At 39.8% G+C, this 20156-nt stretch overlaps 1 protein-coding gene across 1 annotated transcript; it reads right to left on the bottom strand.

Annotated features, from left to right (window-relative positions):
• Positions 1 to 17: 17 nt before the first annotated feature.
• ERFE (erythroferrone) lies at positions 18 to 18221 on the bottom strand. The gene is made up of 8 exons (XM_058187551.1): positions 15501 to 18221; positions 14134 to 14247; positions 7885 to 7987; positions 5975 to 6198; positions 2855 to 2963; positions 2228 to 2318; positions 1891 to 1969; positions 18 to 1374 (listed from the first exon to the last, which is right to left on the bottom strand). The coding sequence occupies exons 1-8, from the start codon at positions 15687 to 15689 to the stop codon at positions 1276 to 1278; spliced, it is 1008 nt and encodes a 335-aa protein (XP_058043534.1). The 5' UTR covers positions 15690 to 18221; the 3' UTR covers positions 18 to 1275.
• Between the last annotated feature and the right edge of the window lie 1935 nt (positions 18222 to 20156).

Raw genomic sequence — 20156 nt, 5'->3', positions numbered from 1 at the left:
TTTGAGTAGACTTAAACTAGAACTTGCCAATGTGTGATTACTGTGGACCTATAAACTCGTGTTCAAACTGAGCTGGTCTCTGCCTGCTGCTATAATTCCCAACCTGTTTTGCTAAAATATATTACGTATTTGCTTATAGAAAGCGATTATGAGAAGGAGCAGCAGTTAAGTGGCTTTCAGGCTGAAATAGATAAGGGCGTGTCCTCTGCATTTCTCTGATACATAAATTAAAGAAATGGCTTAAAAATTTGCCTACGTGCCAGTGGTGCTGTAGGACTAGAGGGTGGTACTGTGTTGGTTTTGTTGGCTATCACGCTACAGTTCTGATAGCTACAGGGAAAATAAAGACATTACTCTGAAAGAAAAGTTCCCTTACTGTAATCGGTGGATGCCTGAGCACATAACTTCATAAACTTGCTCTGATACAATTAGGAATTAAGTTTAAAATGCACTTGCCCTTCCTCCATTCATTGGATTTAGTGCACTGAAACAATGTAATCTGACAGGTGTAAGGCAACAGCTTATATGGTTAGCAGCATTTAGAAGCAACCCAGTACTACTGTAATTATCTGTGTCATCAGTTAAGAGTCATCAAGTACCTAACAAAAGGACATTTCACATTGGTTAATGTAGGACAGGGGTTTAGATATGGAACCAGGGAGATTTGAACTAAAGTTCATTGTATACTATGAAAATTCATGCGGTGACTTCAGTCCAGGAAAAGATATTGGTGGGGATAATTATTAGAGCAGACAGTTTACCATCATGAGCTCTTAGAAGAAAGATAAAATACAAATGAACAAAAGTTAAAACACTGGAGGATTTCTGTAAGTGCATTTGTGCAGAGTGGTAGAAGTGTTTGATACTCTTAATGAAAGACTTTGAGCTGATAAGACAGTATCTTCAGGAAATGCCAATGTTTTACAAAGACATTCTATTGTGGAGGGAACAGCAAGTACTATATCCTTGGGATTAAAGTAGAGTTGAGAGCCACGTCCAAAAGTAAACTAGGAAGCAGAACGGTCAAATTTCAAACTTAGTGCTAGAGGAAAATATAAATTGTCTTCAGTCAAATGTCACTTGTAGTCTTGCTTTCTTTGGATGTTCTGCCACATGCTGAACTCTTTCTATAATCACATTTTTCACCTTTGGATGTTTAATCAAGGATCTGTGCTTCCTTCTAGTGATTCCAATTCCACTTGACCAAAGACAGAAGCTTAGCTTAGAGCTGATTAAAGGCAGGATTTCAGCTTAAAATGGGCAGTTCAGGGTCACTTAGATACCTAAGAGGACACCCTTGAAGTCTGACCCACTTCGTACAATGAAGGAGGATCCTGTTGCATTATCTATGAAAACTGAAGCATACTGGCCAGCCTATAATAGAGAAGGTCAGAGTTAGTAACTAGGTTCACCCTATACTAAACCATATGGTATTTTAATTATGGTATGTTAAAGAACTAAATTGACTAGCTTCACATAATATACCATGTTTTCCTGAAAATAAGACCCTGTCATATTTTTTTGAACCCTGAAATATGCGCTTGGCCTTATTGCCATGCACTCAAAAGCCCAATTGGGCTTATTATCAGGGGATGTCTTATTTTGGGGGAAACAGGGTACTAAGCCAAATATAAGCAAGCCACATAATGGTGGGTGTGATGTGTAATAACTTCAGACATTGAATTGAACACAAACATTGGGTTTAGTTGGCTTTATCTAGTACCTAGCACATTCTGAAGCGGAAAAAAATAGGTAATTTTTTGTTAAAAGTTTGGCTTCTACTGTCCTCATGTCATGAAATGTATTCTTTAAAATAAAATCAACTTAAAGTTGGATATTTCTGAAATCATACAGGTTTTTAGTATGAGTGCTTGCTTTCTAAAGACTCACCTGCAGAAAAAGAATTCCACTGACTGAAATAGTGAAATATTCACTGGCTTTGTCCAAACGGCTGACTGTTTCCAGAGAACTGAAAGTAAGATAACAGAATCTTTAGTAATGGATGCCAGAACACAAAGTGACCCCTTTTTAATTGACTAGTTTGCTCTAAAATTGCATCCAATCTTGCTTTTCACATTAACCTGGTTAGCTGCAGATAAGAGATTAGGTGAATAAACTACATAGGTAATTAATGATTACCTATATTGGGATACATAGGCAGGCCAGGATGCAGCAATATTGAAAAACAGATGCTTTCCAAACAAATATTTCTATCCCAATCAATCACCTTTTCTGGCGGCAGAGTGACTCAACACAGATCAGCAAGCGCAAGCGATCTCTGGCCCGTGACTGGTACCTTGTGGGATGGATTTGAGGAACTGCAAGAGATAAGAAAGAATCAGGCTGGGCTGCAAAGAGTGCCAGCAATTAGAAAACGACCCCAGAACCTGGACATTACTAAGGGCACTGCTTTAATATGCTTATTAGTCCAGTGCTATCACTATTTCAGAGACGAGTCACATAGCATGACCTACAAACTAGACTTTTATAGTTTCTGCCTGCTTTTGTTGCCTGAAAGAACATGAAGAGATCTAAAATATCTAAACAACCCAATCAATCCATTCCATCCCTGATTTAGCAAAGACGTATATTTCTATGACTTTGCTAGTAATCTTTATGTCATTCATTACTGCCAAATTTCTCCCTGACACTATATCTCCTTGGGATTTAGTATTACCATTTTTAAAAAATTCATGTGAGGTCAGATTTAATCCTTCGGTGGGCAGAATTACAGTTTGTTTACTTTTATAGAAAAGTTCTTTGATAAAATAGAAATATCTTACCAATTCTTAATTTAGAATTTGTACAATGAATAAGCCAATAGTGTATTATTTATTTCAAGTTAAGCACTTACCAACATACAGTCTGGCACTGAAAATGTAGTATCCACTGACAGGGGCCATATATTGACCATTGTGGAGGTTAAGACCTAGGCCACGATGGAATAGCTCCTCTTTCTTAGGCTAGTACCAAGCAAACAAGAAAGGTTCATTTAGTTAAATATATTTGCTAAGATAAAAATATTAAACATATTCCAAAATAGTTAACTAAAAACACAGAGTAAGTGGGATGGAAAGCTCAAAGATCATTCAGACAGAAATAAATCAGGCAGCTGGGATGGCCAATGTTGAGTCCATAGCCATCTGATGGGAATCAAAATCAAACAAAATTTAACATTAAGCATTCTCCTCATTAAACCAGCCCCAAACAGGAGGTTAATAGGGTCATACTTGGTAGAAAATGTAGTTGCATGCCAGTAATAGTTTTAATTCATGTTTTTCAAAATTGACAACTTTAAAATGTGTGGCTTCAACTCCCAGAATTCCCTACCGGCATGCTGGCTGGCAAATTCTGGGACTTGAAGTCACTCACCTCAAAGTTGCAAAGTCTGAAAAACACTGGTCTTAATTGTCCCATCTGGTTGTGCCACATTATCTGATCTTCCCTCTAAAATCAGTGACAACAAATTGAGGCTAGTTAATGAAAATTCTATTCTATGTGTCCAGGACAGAGAAGATATTATAATGTAATTAGATAAGGATAAACATTATTACAAAGGCTATTAGAGTTATAAGAAAAAAAACCTCTTTTCTGTTTCTTTGTTCCATACGGGGATATTTAAATAATAAAGAGTGTTGCAGAGAACAGAAACCAAGTATTACTTATTTGTGAACACATATTTATTAGTATAACTATGGTTGGGAATAGCAGGTTGAACCCAGATTTATTTTGAGCACATTCTCAGGAATTAATGGGACTTTAAATCAGTAATGATTAACATAAATGCAAATAAAGTACAAAAGCAAGTCAAATGACAAGTTTAGTAATAAAAAATCTCTCTATCAGCAAAGTGGACATTTAAGGCTTTGGGGGAGGGAGGCTTTCCAATCAGGGATTTTTTTTTAGTTTCAGCTTTAGCAAGGTAATCTTTACTTGTAAGCTCTTTTTAGTGGAGAGACTTAATTCATTTAACATGAAACCAAATCTTGCTGCTAAATTTATAGGTGCAATCTTATGGTGCTAATGGGCCAACAAGGAGGGGGGGCATGCAGCCCATGGATTGCCTGCCTTGATTTAGAAACACTTAGGTTAAAAAGTATCTAACCATCAAATCATATTTTTTGCTAGCTGAACTCTGTATGTGCTTGCTTTAATCTGATAGGGATTAACTGGGAAGTGTGCTAAGTGGTGTTACTCACAGTAATTTTCCAACAAGCATATTGATGACATGGCAGCTATGTATATTTGAGAATAAATAAATAAACTAAGGCCAACCCACCATCATTTAATATTATAGACATCATGGGCAGGTTAATCCAGCAACCTGGCCCAAAATGTCAGGGTTGTATGAAACAGGCTTGGGACCATCTATGTGTCAGAGGTATGTACAGATAGTCTTGACTTATGACCACAATTGAGCCCAAAATTTCGGTTGGTAAGTGAGTCATTTGTTAAGTGAATTTTGCCCTATTACATGACCTTTCTTGCCACAGTTGTTAAGTGAATCACTGCAGTTGTTAAATTAGTAACAAGAGGTTATTAAGTGAATCTGACTTCTGCATTGACTTTGCTCATCAGGTCACAAAGGATCACATGACCCCCGAATACTGCAACCATCATAAATATAAACCACTTGCCAAGCATCTGAATTTTGATCACATGACCCAGGGGGATGCTGTGAAAAATGGTCATAAGTCACTTTTTTCAATGCCGTTGTAACAGCCACTAAACAAACTGTTGTAAGTCAAAGACTATCAAAAATCAGATGCCATGACAGAGAAGGCTGCAATGGGAGAACAATATTTTAAGGAAGTAGCCTGGAGCCTGCTGCTAAATATTAGAGACATAGAGATAATTGAAAATAAATGGTCTCACAAGTAACCGAGGCTTATGTTATGAAAAGCTTTGTAGATGTATTTGAATTGCATCTGGAAGTTCCCCGGGACCCAGTGCAGGTCACAGAGCAACAGTGCTACATAGGCATACCTTGATGGGATGGAGCAACCAGGAGATGAACAAAGGTTGAGTGACTGTGAACAGGGCTTCTGAAACCAGGAATGGATACAAATACAAGATGGATTTGTACAAAGTCTCTCCTCACTATACTGCAACCTGCTCTTGAATCAGGAGGTATGAAAGAATAAAGATACCTTTTTTGTACTGATGGTCCTTAACTGCATACATTTGGCTGACCCATTCTCCAGCTTTATATAGATATTTAAAAGGAGTGTAGAGTGAAAAGCCTTGAGTAACCCTACAAAGTAGGGTTTTCTGTCCCAACAATATTAACTGGATCTGCTCTGGAGAAATTAGAACCACTACAACTTTGATACACACACACACCCAATTTTTAGGGCTAGTCCATAAGGACACCATGATCAATTGAATAAAAAACTTCTAAGAGATCAAGGAAGAACAGGGAGATGCCCCATCCCCACCCTAACCCTACTAGATATCATCCACAAATGCAATTAATGCCTTCTCATTACTATACCCTGTTCTGAAACCAATTGAAAAGGATCCAGACAATTTACTCCAAGACCCTCTGAAGCTGACCACTTTCTCAACAATTGGAGGCACGACAAAAATGGGATACAGCAGTTGATTCTTGAGGAGTGGATGATCCACTGCCGCAAAGAATTGGCAAAACCACCTCCTCTGGCAATGTTACCATTGCTGGGATTCAATGACCCATCATCTCCTATGAGGCTTTAACTAGCCACGAGGGTCATGGATCTAATACACAGGTGGGTTCACTTAGAGTCCCAATCATTGTGTCTACTTCAGAGTAGCAAACTTGAACACTTTCCAGGGAACTAAGCCAGGCTCTCCAGAATCTACATGCTGAGAGAGTCCACACAAATGCAATCTGATCTAAGACTTACCATCCTCTCATTACAGGCAACAAGTAAGGCCTCAATTGAATGATGCATTAGAAGCAGTACTATTCAACTTCTTTCCTTTTGCTACTCACTATATAATAAAGTTGAAGTTCTTGAAGGGACCGTCGATCCACTGAAATGTTCTTCCGGGTCTGGCAGTGGAATGCTGCTTCTATTCGTCCTTGTTCCCTGCTTTTTATCAATGGGATCCTATTTTGGGCAAATAAATTCTCTTTTTTCCCATCTCCATCTTCTCCATGCTGGCACATTTTGCTGGTGGTTTTCATATTGATCCTTTCTTGCTTCCTAATTATTCCTGAGTGGTCAAAAATACAAAGATTTATAACAGATTTGCCTTATTACATCTTATTCTCAAAATATGGTTGACTTGATTTTCATTTTTTTTTATTGCCAGAGTACAATTTATTTGTTTGTGAGGCACAAGCTGATGGAAACCCTCTTCACGCAATAGCTTTCCATACATCACACAAGGAGAGAGATATAGCCATTCCCTTCTCCAGCTTCAGCTGGTTACCTCACTGAAAAGCCAATATCTACAGTGTGACCATCTGCAACAAAGCGTCTGAATAATGCATTTCCATGCAATCCAATTCAAACCCTGTGGTCTCTGGGTTCCAGCTTATGCAGTATGGATGGATAGATGGGGATTATGTATGTATGTATGTATGTATGTATGTACTGTGTATGTGTGTATGTGTGTATTCATGCAAAGATACCGCTTATCCAAAATACAGACAATTGCACCGTATTCAGGGAAATTGGCTCTTTAGTGATGTCTCCATTACAGTTTGGAAGGAGGAACGGCTGCTCCCTGCTCCCTGTTGAATTCTACATAGGAAGGTATTGCCTAAATAGGGTTTTGGATCTCTGATATCTTGGGCTACAATATTCTTCAGAGATACAGCTACTTCATTAATTATGCTATTATAGTTTTCATCAATCTGGTTACTTTTAGACATGCTGGAACAACAATAGCCAGATTTCCTAACTAGAAAGTTGCAGTTTCACACCATCTAGTGAGATCAGATTAAAAATAAAACATCACTCCCAGAATAGTAACCACGGCCTATTAAAAATTATTGGAGGAAAGTCACAGAATTCTCTGTAGGCAAATAAGCAGAGTCTGAGGGGGAAAGACTGGAGGGCTATCTCCTAAGGGAGGGACACTACACCCCACCCCAATAGCCAGTATTGGTCACCAGCCAGTTTCAAGGGAGCGGATTTACACATTGTAAACTTATTCAGAATCCCATGTTCTAAGATTCCCCAGAGTGTTTCACCTTTTTAAAAATTCTGCTTGGCAGTGGTGGAGAAAAGAAAAATCTGAACAGTACATTTTAAAGACCAGCTAGAAAGTTAGCAAATGCTAAATATCACTAATAATGCAATGTTTTGAAGCAGAAATAAAATGTACTCTTTTGAAACCATTTATAAATTAATTCTACTTTACTAACTCCATTTTGATTGGCAATAAAAGAGAATAAACCAATGCCAATTTTATTTCTATGTTTGATACTAATTTATATAAACAGCATGAGTCACAGACTTTAAGCATGCCATATAGGAGGGTCACTCAAATCTACATCTTAAAGGCTCTCTTTGTGCAATCTACCCAGAAACTTGTCCAGATCAAAGCTCACAATTTCAGAATAAAGGCACCGATGTCTTTTTGTGTGTGTACTAAAATTCCTACGAATTCATAGCACAATCCCCTTGTAATCGACCAACCATATTATTCTTTATTAATTGTGAATGGGCCTCCAAAAGCCTGAATGATATCCAACTTCCTTACTCCATCTGCCATATACTCTACTCATTACATTATATCATTTGTCCTTGTAAAAGGAATTTTAAAAGGTTTACCCCCAGAATGTCAATTGAGACAATCAATACATAAAATCAACTTATTCACATTCATTTTATTTTAATTTAATTGTACCATAATATATTTGTTTGGAGTACAGTAATTTTTGTTCCTTACCTTTGAGCAGCAGTTGGAATTCCCTCAGCAATTTCTCCTGAGTAATAGTATCTGGACGAGGTTGTGCTGACTCTGCAGCCTCTAACAGGCCTGGAATGCCAAACTAGAACCCAAATTCACCACAATAATTAGGTTCTACTCCTTCAGGTCCAAACATAAAATCTTTTATCTCCTTATTGTCCATATCTATGGCACCCATTTTATTAATTTTGTTTGTCCCTCTGTTAATCAGTTTTGAAACATTTTGTAATCCCTCTGACACAGGAACGGTGTTACAAATCGAACACAATATCACCTGTAACTATTTTTTATTCTTCTTGAATCGCTAGTCTTCTTGAATAGAGTTTATTCTTCTTGAACTTCTCTCCCAGGTAGAAATTAACTAGTGTAAATCCTAAATATTTCACAAGCTGTTCTGGTAAAATCCAGTGAGAGGAGACCATAAAAAAAGCAGATACGCTTAACTATGGTCCAGAGCAGGGGTCTCCAACCTTGGAGACTTTAAGACTTGTGGACCAACTCCCAGAGCAAAGCTGGCTGAGGAACTCTGGGAGTTGAAGTCCACAAGTCTTAAAGTTGCCAAAGTTGGAGACCCCTGGTCCAGAGTATATATAAGGTAGTCACAGCCCACATGGAATGGAACTTTGATACAGAGCTTATTAGGTCTGCTGTCATCATTAAAAAGGTGATAAAATGCTGTACAATCAGGCCAGAAATGTACTAACAAGGGAGATCAGAGCAGCAAAAAGAATCTACTTTGAAAAGCTAAAGAATCAGTTCTCAACAAATGAACCAGCAAACATGTGGAAAACTCTTAAAAATATCACCGGTTATAGCAAACCTCCTTCCCAGGTTGAAGGAAATCAACAACTTGCAGATGACCTAAACGTGTTTTACTGCAGGTTTGAAAGGAAACTACAGTCACCTATCACCATAACCCCCATCTCAGACACACCAACAACAGCCAAACCTCCTACAACCGATCCTATCCCATTGGGTTCACAACCCATAGTGATCACAGATAAGGACGTACAAGACCTATTTCACAGACAAAAGCCAGGAAAAGCTCCAGGCCCAGACAAGATAACTCCTTCTTGCTTAAAAGTCTGTGCTGACCAATTGGCCCACATCTTCACCTGTATCTTCAATAAATCACTAGAGATGTACTATGTTCCTTCTTGCTTCAAATGCTCTACTATCATCCCAGTGCCGAAGAAGCCCACCATCAAGGAACTAAATGACTACAGACCAGTTACTCTAACATCTGTAGTCATGAAAACCTTTGAAAGGCTAGTGCTGTCCCACTTGAAAACCATCACAGATCTGCTGTTAGACCTCTTGCAATTTGCATACCGAGCAAATAGCTCAACAGATGATGCTGTTAATATGGCTCTGCACTACATCCTACAACATCTTGAATCTCCAAAGACCTATGCAACTGTCCTCTTTGTAGACTTTAGTTCAGCATTCAGTACCACCATTCCAGACACTCTTCTAACTAAGCTAAACCAGCTACAGGTACCTGAACAGACTTGTAAGTGGATTATTAGCTTCCTAACAAACAGGAAGCAGCAGGTGCAGGTGAAGCTAAGCAGAATCACATCAGATACCTGTACAATTAGCACAGGGGCGCCCTAAGGCTGTGTGCTCTTCCCACTTCTCTTCTCTCTGTATACCAATGACTGCATCTCTAACAATCCATCTGTTAAACTACTGAAGTTCACAGATGACACAACAGTGATCGGTCTCATTCGAGACAATAATGAATCCGCATACAGACGGGGAGGTTGAACGACTAGTCTCGGGGTGCGACCAGAACAATCTGGAACTGAACTCACTCAAAACCATAGAAATAGTGGTAGACTTTAGGAGAAACCCTTCCACCTCTCGCAATAGTAGACAACACAGTATCAACAGTAGAAACCTTCAAATTTCTAGGTTCTAGAACTTCTTACTAAATCTGCACTACTATTAATCTCATCATTCCCATCACCCATCTCCTTCCACTTATGATTTTATGACTGTAACTTTGTTACTTGTACCCTTACGATTTATATTGATATTGTTTCCTGATTGCCTATTTGTAGCCTATGACTATCATTAAGTGTTGTATCATAGTGTTAAATTTGTAGCCTATGACTATCATTAAGTGTTGTAAGTGTTGTACCTTGATGCAGGTATCTTTTCTCTTATGTACACTGAGAGCATATGCACCAAGACAAATTTCTTGTGTGTCCAATCACACTTGACCAATAAAAAATTCTATTCTATTCTATTCTATTCTATTCTATTCTATTCTATTCTATTCTATTCTATTCTATTCTATTCTATTCTCTCTGGGATTTCCTGACTGGCAGAAGAGGCCCAAGATCTTTCTTTGTCTAGGGTTATGTTTCAGTATTCCTTGATTGCTGTCTCATGATATGTGATTATGTTATTTCTTTATACTGCTTTAGAATAAATCCTTAAGTATCCATATTCTTGTAGTCAAACCTGCTGTGCTGGGAACAGAGCAATACAGTCAGGCACACAGTTAACTAACTTTCCTTGGATTTGTTGTGGAAATATCTAAAAGCTGTCAATTGTCTCATTTATCATAGTCAACTACCCTAGAAAAAAGATGAATAGGTGAACAAATTGAACTAGAATTCATTACCAAACTTGGCCAGCACCAAGCACATGCTCTAAACAATGATTAGCTGCAATAACCAAGCCACACCTATTTCTGTTTGTCTGGCTAATGGAGAAGAGATCAATGTAACTTTCTACTAATTTTGTGGTTCATACACTCATGCAATTCTAGGAAAAATGACCAGAACTCTATATTTTTAAAATGATGACTTTTGACTGTACGTTACCAGAACTATTTAGGAGACTGAGGTTGTGGGAACAGAACTTCAAAATCTTCAACATAAAGGTAAAGGTACATATGTGCTAGTCATTCCCAACTCTAGGTGGCAGTGCTCATCTCCGTTTCAAAGCTGAAGAGCCAGCGCTGTCCGAAGACGTCTCCATCGTCTTGTGGCCAGCATGACTAAATGCCAAAAGCACACGGAATGCTGTTACCTTCCCACTAAAAGTGGTCCCTATTTTTCTACTTGCATTTTTTACGTGCTTTCAAATTGCTAGGTTGGCAGAAGCTGGGACAAGTAACAGGAGCTCACCTCATTATGTGGCACTAGGGATTCGAACCATGGAACTATCGACCTTTCGATTGACAAGCTCAGTGTCTTAGCCACTGAGCCACCGTGTTTATTTATTTATTTTATTTATTTTATTAAATTTCTATACCGCCCTTCTCCCGAAGGACTCAGGGCGGTGTACAGCCAGAATAAAAACACAGAATATATACAATTAAAAGAATTTAAAATGAACTATTATTATACGGCCGATAATTAAAACATTTAAAAATTTAAAATATTATTAAAACCCCAATTTAAAATCAACTATTTATGCCAGTCCTGCTTGAATGAATAAATATGTTTTAAGCTCACGACGAAAGGTCCGAAGATCAGACAGTTGACGTAAGCCAGGGGGGAGTTCGTTCCAGAGTGTTGGTGCTCCCACAGAGAAGGCCCTACTCCTGGGGGCCGCCAGCCGACATTGTTTGGCGGACGGCACCCTGAGAAGGCCCTCTCTGTGAGCGTCTGGTCGATGGGAGGCATAAGGTAACAGCAGGCGGTCTCGTAAGTACCGGGTCCTAAGCCATGGAGCGCTTTAAAGGTGGTAACCAGGATCTTGAAGCGCACCGAAGACTACAGGAAGCCAGTGCAGACTACGGAGCAGTGGTGTTACATGGGAGCCACGAGCGGCTCCGTTACCACTCAGCGCAGCTGCATTCTGGACTAACTGCAGCCTCGGGTGCACCTCAAGGCAGCCCCATGTAGAGCATTGCAATAATCCAGCCGAGGCGTAACCAGGCGTGGTGAATGTGCATAAGGCATCCCGGTCAAGGAAGGGACGCAACTGGCGAACCAAGCGCACTTGGTAAAAGGCCCTCCTGGTGACGGCCGCCAGATGTTCATCAAAGGACAGCCGACTATCCAGGAGGACACCCAAGTTGCGAACCACCTCCTTTGGGGCCACTAACTCGCCCCCAACAGTCAGCTGCGGATGCAGCTGACTGTACCGGGGTGCTGGCATCCACAGCCACTCCGTCTTGGAGGGATTGAGCTTGAGTCTGTTTCTCCCCATCCAGACCCGTACGGCTTCCAGGCACCAGGACAGCACTTCGACCGCTTCGTTGGGGTGGTCCGGGGTGGAAAAGTACAGCTGAGTATCATCAGCGTAAAGATGATAACTCACCCCGAAACCACTGATGACCTCACCCAGCGGCTTCATGTAGATGTTGAACAGGGTAGGCGAGAGAATCGACCCCTGAGGTACCCCACAAGTGAGGCACCTCGAGGACGACCTCTGCCCCCCTGTCAACACCGTCTGCGACCGGTCAGAGAGATAGGAGGAGAACCACCGATAAATGGTGCCTCCCACTCCCAACCCCTCCAACCGGCGCAGCAAGATACCATGGTCGATGGTATCAAAAGCCGCTGAGAGATCTAATAGGACCAAGGCAGAGGAGCAACCCCTGTCCCTGGCCCTCCAGAGGTCATCCACCAACGCGACCAAAGCCGTCTCCGTGCTGTAACCGGGTCGGAAGCCGGACTGGAACGGGTCTAGATAGACAGCTTCCTCCAGGTGCCGGGGAAGCTGCCATGCAACCACACTCTCTACAACCTTCGCTAAAAAGCGAAGGTTGGAGACTGGACGATAATTACCCAAAATAGCTGGGTCCAGGGAAGGCTTCTTCAGGAGGGGTCTCACCACCGCCTCCTTCAAGGCGGTGGGGAAAGCCCCTTCAGCCAAAGAAGCATTTATAATCCCATGGAGCCAGCCTCGTGTCACTTCCTGAGCAGCCAGTACTAACCAGGAAGGGCACGGGTCCAGTAAACATGTAGTTGCATGCAACCTCCCCAGCAACCTGTCCATGTCCTCGAGAGCCACAGAATCAAACTCATCCCAAATAACCTCAACAAGATGAGTCTCTGCCACCTCGGCTGAATCATCGCAATCATGATCCAAGCCATCACGAAGCTGAACAATTTTATCGTATAGATAACCGTTAAACTCCTCGGCTCGTCCCTGCAGGGGGTCATCCCGTCCCTCCTGTTGAAGGAGGGAACGGGTCACTCGAAACAGGGCGGCCGGGCGGTTATCTGCCGATGCAGATAACGTTTCGCCTCCCTCATTGCCACTAGGTAGGTCCTAGTAAAGGACCTCACTAGTGTCCGATCAGCCTCGGAACGACTGGACCTCCAAACACTCTCTAGGCGTCTTCTCCGGCGTTTCATCTCTCTCAGCTCCCCGGAGAACCAGGGAGCCAATTGAGATCTACGCCGGGTCAGAGGCCGCAAAGGCACGACATGGTCCAAAGCCCCAGCCGCGGCCCGTTCCCAAGCCGCAACTAGTTCTTCAGTCGTGCCGTGGGTAAAATCCTCAGGAAACGGCCCAAGCTCCGTCAGGAACCTCTCCGGGTCCATCAGGCGCCTGGGACGGAACCAACGCATCGGCTCCATCTCCCTGCGGTGGTGAGCAGCGGTTCAAAAGTCTAGGCGAAGGAGAAAATGATCTGACCATGACAACGGTTCTTTCACTATGTCTCCTAAATCCAGATCATTTACCCACTGACCAGAGATAAAAATCAAGTCTAGCACGCCTCCCCCAATGTGTGTAGGGCCATCAGTTACTTGAATCAGGTCCAAGGCCGTCATGGAGGCCTGGAACTCCTGAACCACTGTTGATGACAAGCCGGCCGATGGCAAGTTGAAATCTCCCAAGACCAAAAGTCTGGGAATCTCAACCGCCACGCCAGCAAGCACCTCCAGTAGTTCAGGTAGGGCTGTAGCCATGCAGCAAGGAGCCAGGTACATGATCAACAACCCCATCTGATTACGATGGCCCCACCTTCACAAGGAGGGATTCACAGCCAGCTATCTGAGGAACAGTGGACTCCCTCGGCTCCAGACTTTCCCTAATCACAACCGCCACCCCTCCACCCCTACCCTGGGCCCTCGGCTGATGGAATGCACAGAAACCCGGAGGGCACAGTTCAACCAGGGGTACACCCCCTTCTGTGCCCAGCCAGGTCTCCGTAATGCCCATAAAGTCCGCGGACTCCCTCTGAATCCCATTGTGTCCCATTTCAAACATAGAGAATATCAAAACATAGGCAGCATGGTTAAAATTGCTTACCTTAATCTTTCTGGACTTGTTTTTATTCATTTTTTTGTTCCTCACTTCATTGTTCATGAGGAGCATCCAAGCATTCCGGGAATCAGAGCTATGAATCTTTTGTGAAGTATTTTCCTTTGCATAAGAAGAAAAAAAATAAGAAAAAATTGAAGCAACTATACAGATTGATCACAAAATGTAGACAACCTGGGAAAACAATAATATCTCAAAAAGCACTAAGAATTATCAATAGCTTTACAACCTGCTGTTCCAGATATGAGTCAGAAAATTATTTGCCATCTCGGCTAGTTTCCTAAACTATTACTACTCATGTTTGTTGGAATATAATTCTTCAACATTTCTAACCAGTTGGACATGCTGGCTGAAAATTGTGGAAACTGCAATTTAGCAAACCTATTACTAAATTGGGGAAGACTGATAAGAACTATCTGTTTATATTGCTGCTTCCCATTATTCAAAAAAGAATTTGCAAGTTCCTGTCATAAGGATGATTGATCAGATTGGATTTTGCACTGTTTTGTCTCTCAGAACATACATACCACTGTCATCTTTGAGGATACTTTCCACCTACATTTTAACTGTTTTTTCCTATTTTCTTGTTAATATGTTGTCTAAACTATTCCTAATGAATGCACAGATAAATATAGATTCAGTGAGGTTCTTTAAACCGTTTTATCTTTTATAATTCTCAGAATGACTTACTATTGATATAAAACTCTCCCTCTTTATTTCTTTTTTCCTCAAAGATGTTCACATTTCCTCATCCATAAAGTCTAAGTGTTGTAATCAGGAAAGAATCATATTTCAGAATAACTCCAATTTTCTCACAGCCAGAAAAAATTACATCAAGTATCTTCTAGATTTGAGTTGAGTTGGAAGTCTGGTGATTTCAGGTTACTGCCACATAGCTTTCTTGGTAACAGCAAGAGCTGTTCCTCTGTAACTTCTAGTTACAACTAATAATGTCTAGGCAAGACCAGCCAGGCACAAAACTGAAGTGCTTTTTTCCCAACGATTTTCAGTGCAACTCTGAAGAGTTAATAAAAAGATCCCATCATACTCAATATAATTTATCTCCAAATAAATATGTATAAATTCCTATAAGAATCAATTTTGACTATGATAAACTAGATTAAAAGGCATACATTTATATGCAACTTGTTCGCCTCCCAACATCTAGAAGCAAAATCCATTTTGATAATTGAGAACTGTTTTGTTTTCTCTAATGTACTATCCTAATATTATTTCTATGTCATATCCATTGTAGGGAATTCTTCATCAAGGAAGAATTTTCAATTTTTACTAAGAGGTGAGGTGGAAGAAACCTTCAGTTAGTAAGAAGGAAGTAGCATATGAAATGTTCTTACTGAATCCTGGGATGATGGCAAGGGAAGACTGCTCGTTTCATTCCATCGGGATGCCTTTTCCTGGTTCCTTCTGTTTTCCTGTTTCTCATTTTCCACAGTGCTGGCACAAAAAAACATTGCTAGTAGACTCATAGCCAATAATTGAAGTGGGCAACCAGAAAGGAAAGGCCTTGCCATATTCTGGCACATAATTGATTCCTTGATTTATATAGAGAACTAGAATTAGATATGGCCGGGAACTTCTCAAGAACACAAAGACAAAGTTAATCTGTGGTCTTTCAAAAAAGTATGCAGTAGTCTGTATATCTGTGAAAATTCCACAAAGGAATACTAACTGCAAGCAGAAGTTATCCAATGTATCTTCAATTTATTTTTTCACAGACTTGTCCAAGAATATCAACTTTTTCTTTTTTAAAAAAAAGCTTGTAAAAAAGTAAGGTTTTAAAAAATTAGCTGTGTGAGTACACACACATCAATTGCACCTGATCATTAGATCAGAAAGAGCGTTTCAGTTTCTTCTTCAGGGTCAAAGATGGGTAAGAGGTTTTCGTAGGACTACTTCAAAAGCAGCCAAGTAGCAGAAATCAGGAGTTTCAGGCTGCCCTTAAAGAAATGAGTCCATCCAGATGGCACAGAAGCTTTTTGCTCTCTTTCTCCTGGATTCTCAGTCAGAGCATAGATAAAACTGTATCAAAACCACAGAAGTCCCATGATGGTTGCATTCACAGCTTTAGCTGCCTTGGAGTGCTTGGCCCAACCTCTTTTCAATGCTCTCTTTTTCAAACCATGGACTCGTATGCTTGTCTGATTACATCCCTACTGCCACTCTGCTCCTGTCTGAATATCTTTGCCCAGCTTCCCTTCTTTTAATACGCTTGAATTCCCCGCCTCACCAGAAAGGTCACTTGGCCTAGAGAGCCACCTCTTGGCATCAGGAACAAATTACAAAAGCAGAATTCATGCGGAAGCTCATCAACATCTGGTAGCAGCAGAACAAAGAGATAAGTATGCACTAAAAGTGGCACTCTGAAATTTCAGTGGCTTGCAGGTTAACATGAAATGCAGATAGTTGTAATGGCTTTGTTTCTACCTTGTAGAGAATTTACTTAGGTCGGGGCTGAGAGAAAGGGGGCTTAATCTGGAAGACCTGGAGGTTGAATGCATCACACATTTATTTATTTATTTATTTATTTATTTATTTATTTATTTATTTATTTATTTATTTATTTTGTCACAACAGTATATATAAGCATAAGCATGAAAGTAACTATATAATATATAAGCATATATATAAGCATAAGTATGTAATAACTATATTAATTATATATAACGAAAGGAAACAATAGGACAGGAATGGTAGGCACGCTTGTGTTCTTATGCACGCCCCTTACAGACCTCTTAGGAATGGGGTGAGGTCAATAGTAGACAGTTTTTGGTTAAAGCTTCCCATACTGCATTTCTTTGGACAAATCTTAATGCTATTTTGTTTTGTTTTGTTTTGAATCTAAAATCTATGTTTCACTTGTAGAGGTATAATTAAAACAATTGTCTCATTTCTTAAATTTTTTTCAATCCTAACTCATTTATCATGTTCAAGAAAATAAAGAAAATGGAACCAACCAACAAGAAGCACAGGTGCAGGTAAAAACTATAACAAAAGTAAAAGTAACAACAAAATAATAGGAACACAAAAAAGTTGTTCCATATTACAGAAGATTGTATTATGTTTTTTTCTGTTACTTTTATTTCAAAAATATTACATTTTTCATTTTAATCACAAGTTTAGATCTGAATGGAAGAGAATTTTTCCATTTGATCATTTGATCTGGACAATCCTTTGAATAGATTTAATAAAAAGACTGAAGATGAATTTGTATGAAATACAATGAAACTATCAAGGGAGAGAAATTGCCCTCAGTCTGTGGACATTTACATAATTGCAGGAAATGCTTTTTATTCTAATACTCCATTTTATATGGTTCATGTGCCTCCTCTGAGGTTTTTCTAAGGAGTACAGTGGGAAAGAGAAATGCATTCATAGCCCATATGGTTCCTTTTGGGAGTCAAAATAAAAATGGCAAAAAGGATTTTGAATTTTTCAGAATTATAATCTCTAAACATTTGGGCCAGTGGCCGTATTATGCTTCAGCACTCATGTTCTAAGGACAGAGAAAATTCAACTTTGGAGGCCTGATGCAATCCCAGAAACCCCTTTCTTCAACTACAGAAGCTTCTATGGCTCTTGCCTCCCAGTCAAGTCAGTATTCCAGTTTTACTAAAAGTATTAAAAATGATGGTTAGGATCTGTCCATGGGTCTGTCAAAGGAGGATTAGAATACACACACCTTCCCATTCCTCAGAAAATTCAAAGGGACCTTGCATTTGTGGCTTTAGTGTTGATCTGATACACCATTCTTCATGGGAAGCCATTTGAGCACAGCCAGACCACCCCCCAAAAGACTCATCCTCATCTACAACCATGCCCTGATTTTATCAGGTTGTTGTCTTCATCTAATTCTCCATTCACAATTAGGACAATTTAGTAATCTTTAGCTGTTCCAGTTTTCTGTCTTTTCCCAACACAATTTATACTCTGGGCACAATCTAGCATACTTCATCAACAATGTGGTCAGAAAGAGCATCTCCCCTCTGCTACAACCCTTGTCCTTCCTGGACATGTTGACTTAGGTTGCCACAGAGATTGCAGTCATTAAATTTGCAGTTCTCTAGTACAGGGGTTTCCAACCTTGGTCCCTTTAAAACATGTGGACTTCAACTCCCAGAGGGAGTCTGGGAGTTGAAGTCCACATGTCTTAAAGGGACCAAGGTTGGAGACCTCTGCTCTAGTAGATTTCACAAGTGACTACATTATTTGCTAAATAATCAGGATGAATCTGGTAGCACTTTTCCAGTAACACATTTTAGTGATCAATCTGATGAAATGAAATTTTGTGATCCAAGTTTGATGAAGTGAGCTGCAGCTCACAAAAGGTTATCGCTTTTTAACAAAATATTAGTTGGAAAAGGTGCTTTTCCTCTGTACAATATCAGCAAATGTGATCTTAATGGTTCTGGTCAGTTTCTGCTCAATTTTAGAACTGCATTTAAAAAAAGAACAAAACAACTTGATTTTCCCTGGTCATATTAACAGCTTGCCCCAGTTTCTTGTCTCTCAGTGTTTCATGATAGCCCAGCCATTAAACTTAATGCTCCCACACACACACACACTCATTGCTCTTATACACAGAGATTCCACACTGCAACTCACAACCTTGATTGCAGCTGTTGGGAAAAACTGAAAAATTACAGTATTGTGTCATCATGACAGTTTTAAATGAAAATTCATATGCAGGAATAATGAAGTCTTGATTACAATGCAGCTTTATCCTCATACCAATAGTTTAGATTTTTTTTTCAGTTCAGAGCATGAACTGAAAACCCTGGGGGAAGGAAAAATGATTTTATTACTGCAGGAGTTATTATAATTTAGGGATGAGGCACCAATTGAATAGTTGGATCTCGCCCCTTCTTTTCTTGGTTCAATGAAGGAAGCACCAATTGGGTCATGGTGTTCCATTTTCTCATCATCCTGAGATCAGGAGGGATGTATGAATTTATGATTGCTTTCAAAATATCCTGGATCAATTAAAGAATTGAGGTGATAACAGTGTAGTAGTATTCATTTGGTTTCTATTTATACAGCAATGACTCAGATTTAAGGAGATGTGCATTAGTTCTAAGTGTGCTGTACATAATTTCATTCACATTAGCCCAGATATAATAAAAATAGTTAAAAAGCAGAAAACATCTGAAAGGGAAATCTACTCTTTTCTTTTTTGCACTACACTTTGGGATGCACTTTTTTTCCTACTGCATAAACAACATGATCATTGTTGGTTTGATTCTCAGTTGTCGGTAATAAAATTACTGCCCATCAAGCTATTCCCACCAGTCTTCAGGACCTCAGTAAAGACCTTTCTTGCTTCCCAAAGCTCCTCCTATTAGTTTTCTTAGTAAAGAAGAAAAGCAGAGTCTTCTAGATAAAACTTGAAAGAGTAATAGGGCTCTTATGCAGTAGGCAAGTCACACTACACCACATAAATTGGCAGAAGGTATAAAACACTACTTATGGTGATAAGTTACCTTTATAGTGGGTTTGGATAGATTGAGGATGATATGATACATTCCGGTCCTCAAGAAATGGTTAATGAGCTGTTCTGCACAAGACTGTTAGAACATGCAGATGTGCCTATAATTATTGGTGTTAGTGGCCGTCTGAACCACTCAGGAATACAGCTGAGCTTCCCAGTATCTCCCTTGATTATTTGGTCATCCTGTATTTTCTTTTATAATTCTGAATATTTCACATCAAATCTACCAAAAGCACATTCAAATAAAGGAACAAAAAGAAGAGATACAGGAATTCCTGTTTGGTTTTCCTCATTTTGGGTCACTCTTGATATGTTTGGATTAGAGTTCTGAGACTTTTACTTTATGTTGGCTGGTTATTTTGAAGATTGTAATCCAGGTTATTTGAGGAAATCAGGTTGAAAAAAACCCTAAACTTGTTCTTGTATTCTGAGAAATAAGTTTGGCTGTATGAGAAATTATTTTTAAAAAATCAATCTTTCTTGCTCATATTTCCTTTAACTGTCC

This window comes from Ahaetulla prasina, chromosome 6 (assembly GCF_028640845.1).
Source record: "Ahaetulla prasina isolate Xishuangbanna chromosome 6, ASM2864084v1, whole genome shotgun sequence".
NCBI lineage: Eukaryota > Metazoa > Chordata > Lepidosauria > Squamata > Colubridae > Ahaetulla > Ahaetulla prasina.
The sequence above is the reverse complement of the archived record's forward strand: the minus strand, read 5'-3'. Positions and strand labels throughout refer to the sequence as shown.